Here is a 17,316-nt window from a genome sequence, read left to right as displayed (position 1 = left end):
TTCTTCTTTCAAATAATAGGAAGTGATGCTAATGGATGGGTTTTTTTGGCAATTTTCTGGTTTTTGGTTTTTATTCTAAAAGCTATAATTGAAAAGTAAACTTTAAATAGCCTATCATTGTTTAAAAGTCATTAATATATATATATAAATACTGTGTACATCACATTCACTATATATGTAGCTCCATAACATGCATAATGGGCGTGTCCTTACCCCTTTACGTTCACCTGTTCAATTTAGACAAAGCTACATATTATACAGTGCTACACAATACTTCTCTTTGTCAATTAGAGGCCATACTTACTTATAAAATATTTATGAATGGAAGATGTATGGTCAAAATAAGTGTAGAATTACTAGTAGTAACTATGTTTGTGTTGCAAAATGTCATGTACAAACATACTACACATGTAAATGACTAGACAAAACACTTAAAAGCCTTGTTTGTTGCCTTCGAACAGAGAATACTTAAGTATGTATTCATTTTTGGGGCCCTTCATAGCTTGACGAACACCATTACTAGCATTAGCAAAATGCTGCATACATTCTATTAAATGATTAATTGAAATAAATTTATTTAAATTCACGTGCACAGTTTTACAACTTCTTGCATGCTTATGCATCGATTTGATCTATGTGTACATTTTTACCTAGGACTATTATTCTTATAATAGTCACATGTTTTACAATTGTTTGCAGCTCCTACCCAGACTTTGTAAAACGTGACCAGTGTCTAAGTAGAAAGTTGATGAACCAGGGGTAAAGTTCATCGGAAGGTACCAAGACCTTGTTGATAAATATCCCGTATCAACTTCGTATTTGATACATGATGGTCTTGAAGTATAGATTCTTGGTACTAACGTTTATCATCTTAAAAATGGGTTATAGTATTCTTTCATTTGTTTTTATGAATTTTACTTTTACTGTTCAGTCAGTTTTTGGTGACATTTGGCAATCTCCATGTATTTATATACGAACTATTCACTTGTACAATTTCCAGGGGTAATGTGCCTGGAGTACAGTTAGTCTGAAAATTGTAAAACAGTGCATTCCCAGTTATTTTTTCTTTAGTAAAATGGGGCATTACATAGATATTAAAGCATGCACATTTTTACAGCTGTTTGACAAACCTGGTTGAATTACTTTACGTGCATAAGAATGCAGCATAGTTATAGGCTTTTGAAGTGTTTGATGGTCTATGCTGCATTACTTACATGCATATATAAACTGCTCACTCGTACACGTTCAAGAGGAATTGTTTATGGTGCACACAGATCATATGACAATTGTAAAACAATGTATGTCCAGTTCAACAAACAATTACAAAACTGTGCATTACATCAATATAATAGACTGGTTTTACAATTGTTTAAAGAACCCAGCTGCATTACTTAACGTAAATAAGCATACAGTTTTACAAATAAACATAAAGTATTGTAACGTTTATTGTTTAATACAGCGTGATGTAGTGAAACAATCTTTATTTTATTTTTGTACAAAAGTACTATTATCATTTTTAAATAGAATATAAAATAATAAGTTATCAAAAGTACCAGGATTATCATTCAGTACGCCAGACGCGCGCTTCGTCTACATAAGACTCATCAGTGACGCGCAGATCAAAATAGTTATCAAGTCAAACAAATACAAAGTTGAAGAGCATTGAGGATCTAAAGTTTCAAAAAGTTGTGCCAAATACGGCTAAGGTAATCTATGTCTGGGACAAAAAAAAAATCCTTAGTTTTTCGAAAAAAATAAAAGTTTTGTAAACAGGAAATTAATAAAAATGACCACATAATTAATATTCATGTCAACACCGACGTGCTGACTACTGGGCTGATGATACCCTCGGGGACGAAAAGTCTATCAGCAGCGGCATCGACCCAGTGATGTAAATAGTTATCAAAGGTACCAGGATTATAATTTAGTAACACCATCTGAAGGAAAACAAAGATTTTGTATGATACATTTTTGATTAAATCAATAAATTAACTAATATGATAGCAAACTGCTGCAACAAAAAACATGAATTTATCAAGAAATACATAGATTGAATTGATGCATGAAAGCATTCTCAGTTAGGGGCATTGTATAAACAAGTTGTTTTTAATTTTCTATAAAATTACTTTTATGAGAAAATATAAAATTTACTTACATGAGTTAATTTAACTTGCAACGGAAGTCTAGACTTTAATTCTTTGGTTGTAATGGTATCTATTGTACAGTTTGATTTTTGTTCCTTCATGTCAACCAATATGGGCGCCCTGTCTTATAATAAAACTTAATTGTCTAATATCTCGAAACCATAATAGATAGAGATTATGTCTCAGGAAATCAAAGACCTACCTATTTCTTCTTTCAAATAATAGAAAGTGATGCTAATGGATGGGGATTTTTGGCAATTTTCTGGTTTTTGGTTTTTATTCTCAAAGCTATAATTGAAAAGCAAACTTTAAATAACCTAACATTGTTAAAAAGTCATTAATATATATATAAATACTGTGTACATTATATAATATTTCATTCTGTATAAATATGTTATTATCATAAAAAGTAAAATCACAAAAATACTGACCCCGAGGAAAATTCAAAACGGACAGTCCTTTATCCAATGGCAAAATCAAATGATAAAACACATCAAACGAATGGACAACAACTGTCATATTCCTGACTATGTACAGGCATTTTCAAATGTAGAAAATGGTGAATTGAGCCTGGTTTTATAGCACTATACCTCACTTGTACGACAGTCGCATTGCTTTACATGTGGCACCAGTCGTGTTGATCATGTTATTACAAAGCCTGTAAATAGTCTTATTCGGTATGTCACATTCGTGAAAAGGGAACGGGATTGTAGTTAAGACATAAGGAAAGTATCCAATATCATCTGTATAACAGATATTCCGTAACAGTCAACCAACTCGTGATGGCGTCCTTAAAATTTACGAAGTGATGATTTCAACTTTGTTTAAAAATGAAAAGGTCCCAATTGGGAAGCTGAAATCATCTTTTTGTCGTAAAATTTTGTTTTCAATCGACACTCCTAGTCCATTTCGAGACATACGTTCTAATCAAATTGCAAAAAAATCAAAAACTCCTAGAAATGGTGGATTGAACCTGGTTTTTTAGCGCTAAATCTCTCACTTGTATGACAGTCGCACCAAATTCCATTATATTTATAACGATGAGTGAACAAAACAAACATAAAAGGGATACAGCAATCATCACCGTATCACAATCTCAATCATAACAAAAACAAACAAATATTTAACAAAGAAGCACAGAAAAAGATATATAAAATTAAACAACCACATGCAGTGCTTACTGCTTATAGGCCTATATGTATTTAAAATCAACAAATATGTGAAGTACTGTGACTGCAAGGTTCACATCAATAACATTGAGAATTGAAATGAGGAATGTGTCAAAGCGACAACAACCCGACTCTAGTTGAGAGTCGCATGTTTGACGTTAGAATGTAATGTCACACAGGAAGAGATATAAAATAATTTTTTCGTTCAAAGTATTTTCAATATTATGATAGAGCAATAACATAATGTCATTATATTAGAACAATAACATAATGGCGGGATGTTAAGTACAAAGCCACGTCATATGTACCAAAGAAACATAAAAGGTTACACGGACATAATATTATGTACAAAACACACCAGCAAAACTGAAAGATATTACAAATCATATTACATTAACATGTTCTCGTTGTAATGGATATTGAAAATAATGTAAAATTTTAAATGTAAACAAATAATTGGTCTTCGATATTGCGGTGACTACATGTTATGACGAGGGCCATTTGAATGAAAGATATGATATACCCTCCCCGATACAACTTGTATGTTTTGAGATGAAATTTTATGTTCGAAAAAGCAATCATATGTTTCTTTAAAAAAATGATGCAAAAATGGTGAAAAGTAATATTCAATTACCGGATTTATTTTTACAGATTCTGGGCATATGATTTTTCACTCGCTCATGATACCATTACAACAAAAGACAATTCATCATTGGCATCGACCTTTCCGAAACCAGGCTTTGATTTAGTTCGCCAGGTGTGTGTTGTGTCTACAATAGACAAATCAGTGGCGTTCAAAACGAAACAGTTTAAAGGCTAGAAATCAAAAAAGAAATTTAAAATCATTGAAAAATGGTTTATTGTGGGTTTTTTGTTGTTCAGTCTTTTATTTTCTAGGTCATGCTTTTGTGTTTTTCCATCCTTTTTTTGTACAATGGTGTTGTCAATATAAAAAAAAGAAGATGTGGTATGATTATAAACGAGACATCTCTCTACAAGCGACAAAATGACACAGAAATTAACAACTAAAGGTCACCGTAAGGCCTCCAACAATGATTAAATCCCATATCGAATAGTCTGCTATAAAAGCTCGAAATGACAAATATAAAACAATTAAAAAATGAACGAAAAACAATTATGTAACACATCAACATATGAAGACCCCAGGACGTCAAATACACGTACCTTAGATCTGTATTACTTACCATTTATGTGATACTTTGTCATATCACTTAGAATCATATTCAAAACAGTGTGGCTGTAGCTATTGATTGACGGCCTAAATTATCCCATTGACCGGGACAGATATTATTCTCTAGGTATCGATTGGTTATATTTTCCTTAGCTGCTTCCATGCTAGCTTGCATTAGAATAAATTGTAAAAAGTAGCACACATTTCAAATTTTTTATATTTACTTAAAATCAAGTAAATATAACAAGTTTGATACATGTGATACATGCGAATAATGCACTAAATTATAAAGAAGAATCAAAACACACCAGCTTCAATACATGAAAATCGTAACAATGAACAAAAAAGGCAAATATTAAAGATAAATCAAGAAAGATACTAAACTGCCAGGCAAAATCAAAAAGGCTGAAGTCTATAAAACTTGACATATTTAAACGCTCCACAATACCAACCAAAGGGCATCTGCAGCATCTGTCACAAATGACGCATTACACTGTGATAGTAGTGAAGCTGAACAAAAAAAAACCATTTGATATTTTTTTATGATGAACAAAAATAATAACCCAAAGTTTATTTCGAGTGTTAATATTTGTCAACATTTGATTGGATACACCTGATATTTTCATATTTCTACAACTGTATTATGAACTATATAAAGTTAAATTTTAGAGCCTGTAACAGACTTAACTTTGCAGATATCAACGTTCAAAGATATTAAAGCAAATTGGAGTCAAATGAAGATTCGAGTTGTAGCCGCATTGCTTTGCTTAATAGTTTTTCTACATTCTGAAGGTAAGTGTTTTATTTAAAGCAAGAAAATCATGAGTTGTAAAGATGATATTTTTGATGAAAATATTACTTTTAAGATTAAAGATAAATATGACCGATATAGTTTCTATTCAGTCAACTTGACATATTGTTAAATCACCAGTCTATTGAAAATAAAATTTAGAAAGGAAACTAAAACGACACTATGATAAGGATCAGACAATTCATGACGGAATATGGATCGGACAATTCATGAAATATCCGAGATCAATTGAATCATGATAAGACAGATATCAGATTTAACCTAATTATCTAATCATTTTTGTAAATTTTCTTAATTTTGTATGAGACAAGAAATCAAAAATGTGGACACGTTTATTGAATTTTGAGGAATTTATTAAAATAAAACACACTTGTGTTTTATTTCAAATTCAATATATTTGTTTTCCTTTTGATAATATAATATTTTTCCCTGGTCTAGGTTTTTTTTTATTTTATTCTTCACAACCTTGAAAGTTGAAGTAAAATAACTGTCGACAATACCAGTAATAACAACTTAAGAAATAACATGACATCATTCACATTTGGTAAATTTGATTTGAATAGATTTTTAAATTATTCTTTTAAAGCATAAGCTACGGCATTACGTTTTTTTGTTTGTTTCTGATATTTATATTAACAGAGTAACATTTTTAAGGCAATAATTTTGCGACATACTCAGGATTTTCTACCCTAAAAATTAGATTACCGAAGTTGTCTTTGGAAAAATACTTTCGGTGTTTGTGTTCGCAATGCTCTTCAGTTTCGTACCTTATTTGACCTTTTTATTTTTTTTGTATTTTTGCTTGTTTCAAGCGACAATGATGAGTCTTTTGAAAATGAAAAGAACGTCTGGTGTACAAATTTTAAAAGCCTGAAATCTATGATAAGTTTATTTACCTGTCGAAAGTAAATAATAAAATCAACGGTACCAATTTTGTTGCACCAGATGCGCATTTCGACAAAATATGTCTCTTCAGTGATGCTCGTGGCCAAAATATTTGAAATCCAAAGCTTATATAAAAGATGAAGAGCTATAATCCAAAAGGTCCAAAAAGGATAGTCAAATTCGTGAAAGGAATCAGAGCTTTGCATGAGGGAGATACATTCCTTAATTTATAATAAGTTGTCTTCCTTGTATAGGATCAAAAAATAATAATTACCATTATGTTCAATATGTTTGATTTAAGTTCAGAATGTACCAATTAAAAGAGGTAACTGATTATCAGGAATGAAATGACTTTCAATATCTTCTTATGTTTGATTATATGTTTATTTTGAGCATACAATTTTGTATAGGTAAACCCCAATGCAAGGGCAAATACAAAAACAAGGCAAAGTACAACTACAAATTAAGCGGTGAGAGATATGTGAACTATGACCAGGAAAATCAGTGCAAAAAATGTAAAGGTAAAGTTGTTACAGTTCTTAATTGATTTGTTCTGGTATGTAGTTGAAAATGAAAATTAAGTTACTGATGACAATTCTGTTATTTTCAACACTTTGAGCCTTACAAGAGTTATTGCACCGATATTTTTAAAAGATTATAATGTTATTGATGTAATGTGTTACGTTTTCTCTTTTATTGTGATATACTTCCTGAAGAATTGTTAATTTTACTGTTATGACTTTATACTATAAAACATTGCATTTATTAACCTCCGTCATTCCTTACCTCCAGTGGTATCGAACAGACATTTTCGTCACATATTTTTCCCAACACTATTGATTGAATTATTTCATCAACAATCCGCAGCTCAGAAGTGGTTAGTTGTATCGTGCGAGGTACTTTTAGGGATACACTTCTATTTTTTCTCATGCTTTTGTTTTCTTCAATATAATGTTGAATTAACTGAAAAAAATCGTCGAAATATTTTCGAGTTATTTAAAACAGAATGACCTATAGTTTGATCAACATCTTGGTATCTTGGTAACGAGGGGGCCTTTGAGACCTGTCAAACATTTACCTCCTGTTTAGAGATACTTTGAATTACGATTAGGGTATGATAAGTGCACCAACATATGCATTCTTAATGTGACAAGTAGATTAGTTCTCTATTGACTTGAATTAATCATGCATGGTCTAATTGTCTAAACATGGACGTTGTTGGAATTTGATTTTGGATGGACGATTTTTTTTACAATATTAGGTTTCTATACATTTTAAGTTACATTATCATGCTAATGGTTTTGGTTTAATATTTATTCTTGTGTTTCTTGTTCTTTTTTAGTACTTAAATTCATTATGTTAAAAAACAAGGATGCAATTTCTAAATAAAGTATGAAAATCAACATTTGATGATCGCTGCATTGAAGACCCATTGGTGGCCTTCGGCTGTTATCTACTTTTGGGTCGGGTTGTTGTCTCCTTGACACATTCCCCATTTCCATTTTCAATTTTATTGGATGATCTTGAATGTTTGTAGTAAGTACGAGTATCGTATAATAGGACGTGTATGTTAAATTGTTAGTACACAATTTAACTTGCTTTATTTTGTTTATAAGCTTACATACGTTCTGTGATTAGCTAAATGAACTTTTGTACTCGATCTTACCTTACAACTAAAAAAAACCAATTTCATAAATTTCGTGAGTCCAAGATTTTCGATTTTATCTGTGCACTGAAATAGTTTCTGTTATCGATTTTAGGCAAACGTATATAGATTTAAAGGTAACAATAAACATGCTAAATCAACAGGAAATAGTATCAATTTCGTTATTATTCTTTATTTATAGCCCCTTGCAAAACTCTCCCAACCACATGTCCAGATGGATACACAAAACTAACTAACCAAAGTATTAGTTCAAATTGTTACCTTTTTGGAGGCAGTAATACAGAAAATAGAACAGATTGGCATGTAGCAAATGTGAGTTCAATATACAACATACTGGTATTTTTAAGTCAAGAACTTTTTAGTTAAAATATACTTTAACAAATGAACTATTATAACAAATCACCAGCAGGTAAAAACTGCAAAACTGTAATGTATAACATATAACAGGTCTTTTAGAAAATTGATGTTTTGTTTTGTGTCTCGACGATAAGATGGTTATTATCTTGAATATTATTATAGATAGAGATAAACTGTAAACAGCAAAAATGTTAAGCAAAGTAAGATTTTCAAATAAGACAACAAGACCAAAATGATCAGTTGACCCCTTTAGGAGTTATTGCCCTTTATAGTAAATTTTTAACCATTTTTCATAAATTTTAGTTATCTTTTACAACAATCTTCTCCTCTGAAACTACTTGGCCAAATTAAACCAAACTTGGCCACAATCATCATTGGGGTATCCAGTTAAAAAAATTGTGTTCGGTGACCCAGCCAACTAACCAAGAGGGCTGCCATGGCTTAACATAGAACATAGGGGTAACATGCAGTTTTTGGCTTATTACTCAAAATCCAAAGCATTTAGAGCAAATCTGACAGGGGGTGATATAGTTTATCAGGTCAAGATCTATCTGCTCTAATTTTCAGATGATTTGGACAGCCCGTTATTGGGTTTCTCTCCCGCAATTAGTAATTTGAAGGAAATTTTGCGGTTTTTTGTTATTATCTTGAATATTATTATAGATAGAGATACTGTAAACAGCAATAATTTACAGCACAGTAAGACCTAAAAATAAGTCAACATGACCAAAATGGTCAATTGACCTCTGAAGGAGTTATTGCCCTTTATAGTCAATTTTTAACAATTTTCATAAAATTTGTAAATTTCTACTAACATTTTCCACTGAAACTACTAGGCCAATCATTATAGATAGAGATAATTGTAAGCAGCAAGAATATTCAGTAAAGTAAGATCTACAAACACATCACCATCACCAAAACACAATTTTGTCATGAATCCATCTGTGTCCTTTGTTGAATATTCACATAGACCAAAGTGAGCGACATAGGCTCTTTAGAGCCTCTAGTTATAATCGACTCGTGGAACATAATCGTCAGATCAAATTTGTTTTGACACTTTTTTTTTATATAAGAGTAATGCTGCAGCTGTGGATATTAGTAAATTTTATTACATTGAAATCGTATTTTTTTTTATATACAAAAACTAGAAATGTATACCATTCCATACTTTATTTTTTTTTCTGTCTAGGCGATATGCACCAGTACTCCTGGTGCTTACTTGTGGATTCCAGATTCAAGAGAAGAGGCTGAAGCAGTTTTAGTCAAATTTGATATATATGGTAAGCAGTTGACACATTTTCTATCTTCAAGTAAATTTTGTAGCAATTGCATTAGTCTATTAGATAGGTTTGCATATTTATTTTCGTTATTGTGTTGGAGGCGGAGATATGCGTAATAGTCAGTGCAGCTCTTGTCATATCTAAACTACGAAATATCGAGGATATAATATAGGTTTTTACCGGCCATCAGTCGTTTTTGGTTCCGGTTGTAAGATCAAATACTTGATATCAGGTTGCAACATTACTCAGATATAAAGTTACACATAATTGTAGGAAGATCCCTATTGATCTGTTGTTTTCCCTTATGGATGTTATCTACACTGTTTCAAAATAACCAGCTTTTTAAAAGAGATCTATAAATTAAAAGTAAGTATATAAAGGAACTAAAAAAAGCAGAAAAAATAAAGTGTTTGTATGCTCGTTTCCAAGATAAAAACCATCGAAATATTTTGCGGGAAATAATTCTCTCTTGATTTTTCATACATTTCCCATTGGCACCTTTTTCTAAAACATTTAAACATAACAAGAATTTGATAAGACTTTCAAATACGGCCCTTTGAAATATATGTAACGAAATAATGAATTAAGAAAAGAAGGGGTAAGTGAGTACAAATTTAAATGGCACTACATTGATAAAACCAGAGGATTCCGAATATCTGACAAGAATTAGAAAATAAGGAAGCACACCACAAAATCATGTCCCTATTGCTTTTATTTTGTTCTGGAGTTTAGTGTGATGTCCATTTTCATTGATCTAGTACACAAATTTTTTTATGGTCAAGCCGAGGACCACCTCCGGGTGTGGTATTTTCTCGCTGCGTTGAAGACCCATTGGTGGCCTTCGACTGTTGTCTGCTCTTTGTCTGGGTTGTTCCCTTTGCCATATTTCCCATTTTTATTCTCAGTTTTATACAGTAGTACTAGCATTTCGGTTATAAAATTTGACATGATAGTAAATGCAGTTCAATTTGTATATTCTACTACATGTACTAGATTAGAAATACCCATGAAAGACTTTTGATTAATGTTCAAAGTAAAGCAACTAATAAAATGTTAATGAACTTTGGAGGTATACTATACAAAATGGATAATTTATATATCTAATTAATTAAAACATCCGTTACAAATCTGATACAATGATGCAATAAAAGATCCCTTTTTACGATAAATTCTTATCGTTTGTATTCCAAATAAATATAAAATAAGTAATGCTGTCAATTAATTTTGTATCTTTTGCAGGAAAGTTAGATCAGTTTGACGTGTTCACTGGAGCAAATAATTTAGCTGACAGAAACAGTTATGTTTATGCAGGAACAAATGACATATTTGACCCGACCAATCTACCATATGGTATACGTATGTATATTGACCATTTTACAGTTTTAACATTTTTCATTAACACAATTATATGTTTCTAGTGCTATCTTGGCAATTCATGAAATGTTAAATAAATTTATACAGCGAAACCTGACTTAACCGAATGCTGTATAACCGAAAATCTGTATAAACCAAACATGTTCTTAAGCATAGTCATATCAAATAATGTTCGTTGTGAACCTGATAAAACCAAACATCAGTCAAACCGAACAAAATCATAAGTCCCGAAGAGGTTCGGTTTTAACAAGTTTCACTGTACATGCACTAACATTAACATATTTTTATTCGATATCCAATATTATCTTATGTACCGCTAACCATAAAAGAGGATATTTATTTTGATCGATCTTATCGTTCGTCTGTCAGTCCATATGTTTCAATCCGGTTTAAGTTTTGTTGTAAGGTTTTTGGTTGAAGGTAGTGTATGCTCACATCAACATCAACATGTAACTATATAGTACACATCATCATGAAATGCATAATCGACTTACTGGTCCTTGCTGAAATGTATTTCTTACTGTTGTACAGCATATCAACACAATTTCTTCCTGGCAAGTTTTCAGCATATTCCATATCATTCTATACTCATTTGTAATTTTTTTTCTAGAATACTTTAAAGTTTTATTTATACCGATTTTTATGAAATTTCGAACCTCCGAAATATTTGATGTTTTCTGGTTCTTCCCGAGAAAATAAGAGAAACAAGATCATATATGTATGTGTATATGCATAAATATCTTAATATTGTGACATGAAAATTAAAAAAATTGGAATCTTAAAATTACAAAAATCATTTGAAAGTAGTCATATGAAACTGCACATATTTATGAGGTGATATGAAGAAATTTCATGAAAATTGGAGGAGTGAACATTTATTGTTTGATATATATATATATATACAACTCGTCTAAACATCAACCCAACAATGTTAGATCTGTAAATTTGCTTTCGCAAATTTTTGGTTCTTCCCTCGCTGGGATTCGAACCCATGCTACTGTGATATCGTGACACCAAATCGCCTGCACTGCAGCCGTCCCGCTAGACCACACGACCACCTGGGCTCTCTTAAAAAGAGCTTTCGCTGGCCGTGTGTTACCTTTCCACGTCAGTTTTAATCTAGCGGCGTACTGCAGTACATGATATATAAGGCATGAAGATGTTATATATATATATATGAAAGGAAAAGAAAACAAAAGAAATAATTAATTGTGTAAACCTACTGTACAGATGTCTAAGGGTGTATTCATAGCGTTATGCGTCGATATACATTAACAATTACCCGAAGTAGTACGCAGGAATATATCGCCTGGTTAATAAATTGACAATGAAACTCATTCACACATAAGCTGGGTCGGATAGAAATCGACCGTATGCCAATGAATATCAATACATCTGTTAACCAATTCAGGTTAACTAAATATCTATGGAATGTTTCAAACTGTTTGGAAATAGGATGTTATAGGTAAATCTAAAACAGACCTAAATTCATCTATTATTTTGTATTTGAAAGTTCCATAATCTATCTAAGTTCTCATCTATTTCTTACATGTTAATCATGTCATTTTATATTCAAATAGTTTTCAACAAAGCAAACCTTCCTAACTGTTATCTCTTAATATGATCATTTGACATTTTCTTAATTTAGATGTCTTCGTATTATGAACAGATATACATACTTCGAATGTAACTTATAATCATTCATTATTTAAATAAATCATATATAGAAGTATTTTTGTTTTCTATCAAAATTATAAAAAATTTGCACTTGACCTTTAATGCAATTAATATCTTTTTTAGAAATTGGTGATGACCCTCTTTTAAATAATAAAAGTTGTTTTGAACTCGAGTGGGATTTGGGTAGACTTGATTTTGAATGGGATTCAGATTCTTGTTCTGGAGAAATCGAGGCATATGTTTGCGAGTTTCCAATTGTAAGTTTTAGCATACACATAAAAACATGTGTTTATACACTTTTTTATAACGGTATGCATGAGATCATTATCTTATTTCTTGAAACGCGCGTCTGGCGTACTAAATAATAATCCTGGTACCTTTGATAACTATTTACAATACACAGATTATTTCTATCAAACCAAATCTAGAGAGTTTTAGGTTTTTCTTATTTTTACAAACTTGTCGACCATGTCCACTCTGTGTTTTTGTAAAATGTATTTCTATTTGTATCAATTTGATGAGCTAATCCTTTTACAACTTCGTTCTTATGTTGTACTGTTACACCACTGTCCCAAGTTAGGAGGAGACCTTGTATGTTTATCCCCGCAAAATTCTGTATGTCCATGCCGGTCCCAAGTCAGGAGTCTATAATTCAGTGGTTGCCGTTTGTTCATGTGTTACATATTTGTTTTTCGTTCATTATACCCCCGCTTTGAAAAAAAGGGGGGTATACTGTTTTACCTCTCTGTCTGTCCTTCCGTCAGTCCGTCAGTCCATCAGTCCATCAGTCCGTCAGTCCGTCAGTCTGTCAGTCCGTCCGTCCGTCCCGTGAATATTTTTCGTCACATTTTTCTCAGGAACTACACTAACAGAATTTCTGAAATTTGTTTCAGGCTTGATATAAGTCAGCTATACCGTGTGATGCGTTTTCAGATTCATCACTCAGCAACTTCCTGTTTACCGAACACTTGTTTGATTTTACACATGATAGCCAAGTTGAAAATTTTTCGTCACATTTTTCTCAGGAACTACAATACAAGGATTTCTGAAATTTGGTTTAAGGGTTAATATAAGTCAGCTATACCGTTTGATGCGTTTTCAGATTCATCACGCGACAACTTCCTGTTTACCGAACACTTGCATATTTTTACACAATTAATATTATCCACTTGCGGCGGGGGTATCATCAGTGAGCAGTAGCTCGCAGTTTCACTTGTTTTTTCTACATTAATAAGCTGTTAGTTTTCTCGTTTCAATTGTTTTACATTTATCATTTAGTGCCTGTTATAGATGACTATGCGGTATGGGCTTTACTTATTGTTAAAGGCTGTAAAGTGACCTATAGTTGTTAATTTCTATGTCATTTGGCCTTTTGTGGAGAATTGTTTCATTGGCAATCATACCATATCTTCTTTTTATATCATATTGTACGTGCATGTTTTTTAAATCAAGACTGTGATTGTCATATCATCTAGAAGCTAAATAAGTCGTAAGATTATCGTTTTAAACTATGTTCTCCTCCGAAACAACTTCATGCCTTTGTTTTATAGATTTTTCAGACTTCTTTTGTTTTCTGCCGTCATCAGTTTTTTTGTGGCGCCGTCATTTTCTATCATATTCTGTTTGAAATTTGTATGAATGTTTACACTCATCGATGAGTCTGATTATTACCAACAAAAAATCAGAACTAATACACTTTTTGTTTAAGAAAGAAGCCGAGCGAGAAAATCTCACATTAATATTTGATATGTGTCCTGTTCCCGACTGTTATATGTTGATATAATATAAAAAATGGATCTTCAAAATTAACTAGAAAAACATAAATGGTCTGGGTGCTTGTTTTCAGGGGTTAGCGGGATACACTTGAGTGAAAATCATTAATAGAATTCTAAGAATTAAAGATCGTATGTTTTTCCTGCTTTATGAACAAGGATTTTTTTCTGTTGTCAAGTATCCCATGGAAATGATCTATTATATAAATTAATAGTATGCATAGGTTTTCAAAAATATATATAGTTAATTTATGATTAATAACAAAAAAGTTAATCTGCACACATTTCATATACTAGTGTGTACTAACAGTTCTAGCTCAACACATATTAAAACCATACATGCAAGTCCTACAACCTGGAAAATTTAAGGAAAATTTAATTCTGATGATATTCACACTTTGTGTGTAGGTTATTAAAACATACATTCTATAAAATTCCAGTTACGAGTTAAACGTTCAAGTGGTATTCAACAGCAATGTTTATTAAGTCGAATATTTGCAGCAATATATCGTAGATATAACGGTAATAACGGGGATATCATAATTGTCCTGTTAACTAAATTATCAAAATATCAATTTTATATGAAAACGTTTATATGTATGATTAAAAGTATTTTTTCTCTTTTTCAGGCCGAAGCATGTTACTAGTCATGCAAGTTCATCAAAGAATTTCAAGTTGGACATCTATTAAATAAAATCATACGAAATACTATCTTTACCAATTTCATAATTCGTGCTTTTTAATTCAAATTGGAAGCCCTATAAGTTAAACAGGTTCATTATTACAGAAGTGTTTGTAAATGATACCACTTCAGGATAAGCGTATTCTTCTGTACATATATCACCTACCATGCTAATCCAAATGTCACAATCTGGAATATGTATGGTCATTGTTATATTATAGTTCGTTTCTGTGTGTGTTACATTCTAACGTTGTGTTTCTTTTGTGTCGTTTGTTTCCTCTTATATTTGAGTGTGCATTCACATTATTATTAGACGTGTCACAGTACTTTTCTATCCCAAATTCATGTATTTAGTTTTGATGTTATATTTATTATTCTCATCGGATTTTGTCTAATGCTTAGTTCGTTTCTGTGTGTGTTACATTTTAATGTTGTGTCGTTGTTCTCCTCTTATATTTAATGCGTTTCCCTCAGTTTTAGTTTGAAACTCGGATTTATCGATTTATGAGTTTTGAATAGCGGAATACTACTGTTGCCTTTATATGTACGATTGGTAAGCTTACAGATTAGTCAGCAATCCTGTTTATTATAAAAAAAAAAACCATACCCGTGAAAACAGGACTACTGATTTCAGGAACAAACACGCTGTAAAGTCCGACATATTTGCAGAAATGACCGTGAAACTTATTACGTGTCGATTTTTACTTCTTTCTAATAACTAAGGTTTTTATCAGGTGAACAGTCTCTTTTTTCCTCGGAGTTCAGTATTTTTATGATTTTACTTTTTTCTATATGTGAGGTTAGAATAGTATAAATATGCACAAGATTATAGAATCAATGTATACATTCGAATATCATACTGAGGGAAAGTAACGGAAAAAACAGAAAAACTGAAGTCATCTTTTACTACATTTCAGTTTAAGATCGAACAAATGGATTAATATCCATAATGCGCCTCAAAATGAGGAACTTAAAAGGTAAATAAAAATATCTCTGTATTGCTATTACACATGTTTCAATTTTTAACAAGTGACTGAGCTTAATCATTTGGAAAGTAGAGGCATATAGAATAAATGTGTGAAAAATATGGAGCTATTGAATGTGTTCAAAGTATCAAATTTTCAAAAAACTCATTGTGTTAAAAACGGATTTTTTTACCACGAGGAGCCGCATCACGAAAGGATTTTTGAGATATTCTAATTTACTTCGTACCCAGAAAATAACCACATATGTGAAAATGTCTCAGCTTCGAAACGAGCGATAATACATATTTAAGTCTACGGTATGGACTGAGCTACAAGAAAAAACCTTAACATTACCGTCTATGGGAAATCAATTAAGGACATTGCCCTTGCAAATTAGTGCACATATGCATTATTTAGTGACCTGTCAAATTTATGTGGCCATGAAAATACTAATACGAGAAAAGTTTTCGAAATTTTCCTCGTTTATATTTGAACTATATACGGAAAAACATACTGTGTACATATATAAAAAGTCGTATTCCCCATTTGACACCTTATGTTCGTCTTATTATTCTTAATTTATTTTATTTACCAACTTTTTTTCGTGGAATTACAGACCCCTGTATTTATATAAAGACGCTGAAACATAGTTTAAATTCTTCAGGGTTTGTCTACCTTTATCAATATTCATATATCGATAGCGTTCTTCGCTTCATTATATTTAAGACGTAAACTGTAAGTTAAAACGCATGTATTGTGATTCAATACCTAAATAAATAAATTCAAAAAGATGTATCAGAATTAATTTTTCTATACTAATTTTGAAAAACTTAAAATGTGACTTCTGAGATTCAATGTATTTAATCATTTATTTTGATAGTGGTCACATCAGACAGTACTAATGATATTAGTAAAGGTTGTTTTGAACTTGAGTGGGATGTGGGTAAGAACTTTATCAATTTGAAAATGTATGTACCAAGTCAGGCAAATGACAGATGTTGTCCATTCCTTTGATGTGTTTTATCATTTGATTTTGCCATTTGATTAGGGACTTTCTGTTTTGAATTTTCCTATGAGTTCAAGATTTTTGTTTTTTTTTACTTTTTAAATGTTCTTTGATTATGGTGTGCATGTCTTCATCATGTCGGTTAAAAACATTACGATACACAGACTGTTCTATCAACCTAATACCAGATGGTTCAATGTGTAACTTAATTTTAAAAACTCTTCAAACAACGTATACTGCATGTGCATAATATAAGAATTGACCTGTACTTACAAAATTATCGTAAAACCTATTCAGTTGCGAAGTGCGGTTCTAAACTGTGTACCCCTAATGGTA

General features: G+C 31.5%; 1 protein-coding gene across 1 annotated transcript; it reads left to right on the top strand.

The window, feature by feature from the left end:
- Positions 1 to 5,187: 5,187 nt before the first annotated feature.
- Positions 5,188 to 15,036, top strand: LOC139516210 (uncharacterized). The gene is made up of 7 exons (XM_071306154.1): positions 5,188 to 5,297; positions 6,612 to 6,722; positions 8,049 to 8,179; positions 9,414 to 9,504; positions 10,744 to 10,860; positions 12,679 to 12,812; positions 14,957 to 15,036. Exons 1-7 carry the CDS (start codon positions 5,240 to 5,242, stop codon positions 14,972 to 14,974), a joined length of 660 nt encoding a protein of 219 aa, XP_071162255.1. The 5' UTR covers positions 5,188 to 5,239; the 3' UTR covers positions 14,975 to 15,036.
- Positions 15,037 to 17,316: the final 2,280 nt, after the last annotated feature.

Source organism: Mytilus edulis, chromosome 3, assembly GCF_963676685.1.
Source record: "Mytilus edulis chromosome 3, xbMytEdul2.2, whole genome shotgun sequence".
NCBI classification, from domain to species: domain Eukaryota; kingdom Metazoa; phylum Mollusca; class Bivalvia; order Mytilida; family Mytilidae; genus Mytilus; species Mytilus edulis.
This window is presented reverse-complemented; position numbering and strand designations above follow the sequence as displayed.

Bases quoted from the DNA above. Each gene is read 5' to 3' on its own strand.
- LOC139516210 (XM_071306154.1), top strand. From the start codon at position 5,240: ATGAAGATTCGAGTTGTAGCCGCATTGCTTTGCTTAATAGTTTTTCTA. The intron at 6,723-8,048 runs GTAAAGTTGTTA...CTTTATTTATAG, and splicing joins TCAGTGCAAAAAATGTAAAG to CCCCTTGCAAAACTCTCCCA. The intron at 10,861-12,678 runs GTATGTATATTG...TATCTTTTTTAG, and splicing joins CAATCTACCATATGGTATAC to AAATTGGTGATGACCCTCTT.